Here is a 6430-nt window from a genome sequence, read left to right on the forward strand (position 1 = left end):
AAGAACCACACAAAAAATACTGCCATTTCAGGAGGCATTAGAAGTGAAATGCAGCACAGCTGTTTTCTGGGTGTAATTCAAATTAGGGAAAAGGGCTATGGTCTGAGGGGACTTTACTCTTTAGTTCAGTTTAGTCAAGATACTTTCAGTTGTCAGCTGGAAAGAAAAAGAAAACCCATTCTTTCTTAACCCCTCCATTACCTGGGATCCTTATCAAACTGTCCTTTTTTTTTTTTTTTTTGGAACACAAATATAGCAATAGCAAAAATACAAACTCTTAGCCATGGAAGCAAGGTTATCTAGGGTATATTTTTTGAACTACACTTTACCTTTATGTTAGATTTTTTTTAATGCTAACTTGGCTCAGCTCCAGCCTCTCTCAAATCTAAAATTACAGAATGCAACTACCGTCTAGCATCTGAACTCAACATTTATTTCTGGTCAATCTAACTAGAGGCCTTCAGAGTTTGTTTTTTTCTGAACTGTTTAGCATGGCATAACAACCCAACTACTTTTAACTTCTGAAAGTGATTTGTCATATTGACTTGACATTCTAGAGGAAATAATGTAGTGTTTTTGAGACAGCAAGTGTGAAAATAAGTTTCCATGAACCTCAGAGTCAAGTATACAGAACATTGAGAACTTGAATTTATTAAGCTTCAGAAAGTTCACAGCCAACTCAGTGATGATGTTGCCCACTGTTTAACATCAGTTGGGCAGTTTGGGTACACCTGCAAAGCATCCATGATTTGATTATTGTCCAACAAGAGTTTCATCAGTAGGTATTCTCGCTGGGCACGCACAGATGGTCCTTCTAGTGGTTTTATTAACTCTAGTTGTAGTAAATGTTCAAAAGCCTAAACACAAAAAAACCCAAGATGTACAAAGTGAGATTACAAGGAAAGTCAACATGTTCCAAACCACATTGTCCATTTTGAAAAGTCCATATATAGTTTTATTCCCAATGTCAAAGTCTGAAGTATAGCGTAAATTTTTTAATTGGTCACCTCACTCACAATGGAGAGAGGTGTTCATCTCTCTCAAGCGTATTACTTATTAAGATGGGGGGAGAAAGCAAAACCAGGACAGGTCAGGAGGTTATGTACACTGTTTTACCACTTCCAAAAGTTCATAAATCTAACCAGAGGGAGCAAGCCTTTAGATACCAAGATGCTTTTGAAAAAGAAAACCTACCAAAAGACCTATTAAATCAAAAGTACTTTTTCATAAGATGAGCAAGATGCATAGAGTTTAACTCAACTGTCAGACCTTCTTATGGAATTCTCACAGATTAAAAAACCAGCTCTGAATGAACACCTCATTCAGTCTAAAGAACAAATTACGAAACTTGTGGAGTTAGGAATTTACTGGTGATTTCTGTTCAACTTTGAGGCAAAGTTGGAATGCTTTTCAAAAGACATAAGCTGTCTGTCTCTGGGAGCCATGCTACACATTCAAATTAAAGTTGGATGGAAACCAGCTCTAAAGTTGTTACACATGTTCAAGCACTAACTTTATAGCTGCAGAGTCACTTTTATGGTGTGATAATTACTTTGCACTTGTGGCCAGTCTCTTTTGCATTTGTGGCTAGTTTAAATTTAATGCATGATTAACCATTTAGTCACACATATGTAGCAGGGGCATGGTACTTGACCTTTGATGCTGTTAATTTTACGTTATGAAAAAGTAGAGATAAGACAAAGCTAAAGACCATCACCACCAGCCAGAGTATGATGTACCTTATTTAGTAAGATGAATGACAAGATACCAGAAGTTTAAGGGCCATTGTCTCATTACATTTTATTAATGCCTATATTAAAGGCGAGCACAAATTCTACCCTTTTGCACCTTTAGATCATTAAGGCCCTTGCTACATATACTACACAATTAACTGCAATAAATTTAGACCAGTCACAAGTGCAAAGTAATTATCACACACAAAAATGATTATCTAGCTTTAAAAAGACCTATAAAGCTGGCGTTTGAAAATGTGTAACAACTCTACAGTTGGTTTCTATCTAGCTTTAATTTGAACATGTAGCAGGGCCTTAAATGTTCATAGGATCATGGAAGTGACCTCACAAGGGTCATCTAATTCAGCCCCCTGCTCAAAGCAGGATTGTCCCCAACTCTCCAACCTGCTCTTGAAAGTTTCCAGGAATAGAGATTCCATAACTCCAGGTAGCCTGTCCCAGTGCTTGACCACCCCTAGCCAAAAGTTCCTCCTAATCTCCAGCCTAAATTACCTTTGCTGCAGCTTCAAGACACTGCTCATAGTTGTATCCCCTAGAGCCACAGAGAAAAGTCTATCTCCATCCTCTCTGTAATTGCCATTCTTGAATTCCCCTCAGTCTTCTCTTCTCTAGCCTAAATAAATCTAGCTCTTTCAGCCTTTCCTCATAAATCTTGCTTCCCAGGCCATGACCATTTTTATCACTCTGCATTGCTCTCTCCAAACTGGACACGGTATACTAAGGGAGGCCTCATCTGTGCTGAAAAATCACTTCCCTTGATTTGCAAGTGGCCTTCCTGCTGATATAGCTGGTTAGCTTAAATTTAATTCTGCATTCTCTGCCTTGTTACAATTACCAGCTAGTTACTGCAATTGAAAGTTAATACAGTTATGATCCAGAATAAGCATTTAGGACATGCATGTAGGGATGGTTTTATTTCCTTTCTACACAAGAGCAAGAAAGGTGCAGGCCATCCAAATAAAAATTGATTTGATGAGAGAATTTTCTGCTGTTCATCCCCTCACTTACACGGTATGCATCTTAGAAGTTTGACTTATTTATTCTGTTTTCTTCCTATCCCAGACAGCTGGGTTCCATAGTAGCCAGAGACTACAAAGACAGATTTAAAAGATGAAAGGATAAAAAACCACATGCAATTCTAAAATTTTCCCTCATGGTCTATCATGGACAGAAACACTGATATTTCATATATAAAAAGTGGACTTTTTTATCCCTTTGAAACTGGAAAATTTGTACTGACTGAAAAACTTCTTTTTTTTTTTCCAAGGAATGTTGTCATAAGCTTGAGTTTATTTATGGCTGCTTCTCAGTGGACTGGTTTAAGTGTGTCCATACTTGCAATCAGTTTGACTTTTGAATTCCATGAGGGGTCAGCACAGTACTGTCTGGATATGCTTTGAACTAATCCATTTTGCTACATTATGTAAAGATGAGCAAAGGGACCAGGAACTGGCTGAGAGGATAAAAAGCCAAAAGAGCACTAGTCCAGCCAGGAGGCCAAAAAGGGATATGCTGGCAGCACAACTGATTGTTGTGGGGTTCAGCTAAGACCCCCTCTTCTTAATTCTGTTTCATTCTGCAATGGGAAAGTCTGGAACCTGCTACTATAAAGCAGAAAGGAAACAATGGTCTACAGGGGCAGAAGCACAGTTCATGCTGCAAAATGCTTGATAAAACTGATTTGAATTCCCAAAGGTGTAAGAAGTCTGGATACCAATAGATGGACATAGATTAGCACCAGAAGGAAGAATATTTCAACCTTCAACAGGACCACGACTTGTGACCTTAAGAGTCTGTGATGTACACATTCATTCTTAAACCCAGTACTGATCCTGCACATCAGATACAAGTAATTCTTGGGACAAAAAGTCTTACTTCCTAAAAAAAGGCAAGTTTCTAGGTGATACGTAGATATTTAAGTAGTCTTATTATTGTTACAAACCTGACATTTAATTCCTTCACTTTTCTATAGAAACAATTATTCTTGAATTCAGGCAATACCAAAATAATTCCTTAATTAAAAATCAGCAACAGGGATTGCGCTTAGGTACTGCTAATTTTAAGACTACTACTTTCATTTCAATAAATTGCCTCCTGAGGTCCCTTCCAGCCCTAACTTTCTATGATAGTATGAAACTGTTAACCCAATACATTTAATCTTTTATATGGAAAAAATGGCACACATACAACATATGTGTGTTTATTATTTTATATAAGATAATATTATATAAGAGCGCATATATTATTAGGTGACAAGTACCCATAACATCCAGCAGAGGGCAGTACAGTACTATGCAATGTAAATGACTACAGGGACCAAAAAAGTAAGAATAGCAAAAGTTTGGTCATTACAACTTTTGGATCTTTTCATTCATTTGGTAACATTCGCTTGTTTTGTATTTGGGTTGTGTGAGGCTGCTAAGTATCAAAAGAACAGATGATGTGCTAGTACACACAGTTGAATGCTTACCTTGAATTGCAATATAGAATAGTTTACAAGAAACAGGTTACAAAGAGACTTTACCTTCATGACAACAGGTTTCTCAAAGTTGTACACAGAGTGTGCCTTCCTTTGTACAAACTTCTGAAATTCTGTTCCAAATAAAAAAAAATGTTTATTGTTAAAGACAACTGATTGTTGCAATTTTATTTAAAAAACCCAAACAAACACCCCCAACACACTCACCGTTATAGACCATCTGAAAGTTAAAGGGTTCTCCTTCATAAACATCAGTTAGGTGTTTCATAGCTATAATTAAGCAGATTTCCAGCACAGACAAACCTACATGAAGAGGTGGAGAAAACAATAGTTCATGCATGTTAACATTAAAAATACAAGTATTTTATATACCATATTAAGATTATGCTTAAAAAAGCCCCATCAATGCAGAAGATTGCCAATTCAGGATTTTTTTTTTTTTTTAATTGTTACACACTTTGTTCTAAAGAACTTTTTCAGCAGAAGCGCAGCTAAGAGGTACCTTTCACTGCAGGGTTTCCTTACAACAGTTACTGAATGAAGCACTTGCTGGCCATGCTCTTTAGCAACGCATTTTCCAGCAGAGGCTAAATAAGAGTTGTTTGAGACTGTTTTTATATTTTGGTTTAAATTAAATGTAGATAGCTAGCCTCATAAGACTCTTGGGGAAGTGAGAGGAGATTGCCAGTTTTTTTTTCCTTCTGGCATTAAGATCATCTGTATTTTATTTCAATATGTTAAAGATTTTTCCGCTCTCCATGAGAGAGTCCTTTTGAAAAACCAAGACAAGTCAGGTGGCTATGCACACTGCTTTACCACTTCCAAAAGCTCATCAGTCTAAACGGAGAAAGCAAGCCTTTAGATACCAAAATGCTTTTGAAAAGGAAAACCCACAAAAGCCATGGAACCTTAGAGTCATTAAGATGCTGACTCCTACTACAAGTTTGCCCCCTACATAAAATTAAAAATAATTTCTTTATCTTTACCCATTAAAATTAACTGCACTCACTCAAATGACATCATCAGGAATAACTACAGTTGTGCATATCTCATCCACCTTAGTTATCCAACTATCAGTGTGACACCAAACAGCAAAGTCCTCCCCTCCCAGAACTGTAGGTATCCATGATTCCCAACGGTGCTTTAAACTGCACTACAAAGTGAGGCAGGTCAGTGCAAGTAGCTCAAGTATGCTATCACTTCAGGAAGCTGAATTCTCCTGTATATGAAGTGAAACCTTATTTGCAAGAATCATTAAAATCAAACCTGATTGGAATAATCAAAGACCTGACCACAAAATAAATTTTGTCACTGTCCACAACACGCAAGTATTGGGGGGAAAAACTACTGATGTTGAACATTTGGAAGCATATTTAGATCCAAACTGCCCATACTTTGGAAACAAATTAGTGGAAGACACCCCACCCTCTTCAACTTAAAGGGGCAGAAATCAATTCCCATTCAGATTGTTTCTTTAACCAAGTGTACTGGTTGCTTCATCTGGATAAACACTCAACCAGCTTGTTCACTTAAGTCCCAGTCTTGTTTAGTCAAAGGATCTACCAGGTTGTCTAGTTCTGATGAGAACCTGAACTCAGAATCAATATGATGGCACTGCACCCCAAAACATCTACCTTAGTGGCCTCGAACACACTGAATACAAGGGTGATAAAACAGAACCTTGAAGACAACCAAAGGAGATGGCTCATCTGCCTCCAGGACTACCACCTACAACAGGGCTGTCCGACTGGTGGCCCCCAGGGGCTAAATTGTAGCCCCCAGGCTCCTACCTGGCTGCTGTTCCCCACACTGCTCCAGCTGCAGCAGCAGCAGCCAGGGTCTCTAAGCTCCCCCTCTCTCCAGCTTCCCTGTCCTGCCCCTGCCCTAGGAGCAAGGCCATACATCACGGCACAGTTGGCAGTGGCAGAGAACCTCACAGCCCAGGATGCCCCAGTGGCATGGTGCAGCAGGGAAGCTAAAGGGGACTCAGGGCACCTGGGCCTGTAGTACAGTGGGGAGGTGCAGGGAGCAGCAGCAGGGGAGGTGCGTGCAGTGCTGCAATGGGAATAGAATCATAGAATCAATGAGTGGGAAGGGACCTAGACAGATCATCTAGTCTGACCCCCTCCCATGGGCAGGAAGAAGCACTGGCGGTGGGAGGGGTCATAAGACCCCAGCCAGGTGCCTATCCAGCCTC

General features: G+C 39.2%; 1 protein-coding gene across 1 annotated transcript in view; it reads right to left on the reverse strand.

The window, feature by feature from the left end:
• Positions 1–619: 619 nt before the first annotated feature.
• The window catches only part of ORC4 (origin recognition complex subunit 4), a 64234-nt gene continuing 58423 nt past the window's right edge, over positions 620–6430 (reverse strand). Inside the window, exons 12-14 of the mRNA XM_019554475.1 lie at positions 4441–4536; positions 4279–4346; positions 620–857 (exon numbers count right to left, since the gene is read on the reverse strand). Of these exons, the coding sequence (XP_019410020.1) occupies positions 669–857; positions 4279–4346; positions 4441–4536 (353 nt within the window). The 3' untranslated portion in view covers positions 620–668. The remainder of the gene's footprint in view (positions 858–4278; positions 4347–4440; positions 4537–6430) is intronic.

The sequence above is a fragment of the Crocodylus porosus genome, unplaced genomic scaffold (genome assembly GCF_001723895.1).
Source record: "Crocodylus porosus isolate Cpor-Errol unplaced genomic scaffold, CroPor_comp1, whole genome shotgun sequence".
Lineage (NCBI taxonomy): Eukaryota > Metazoa > Chordata > Crocodylia > Crocodylidae > Crocodylus > Crocodylus porosus.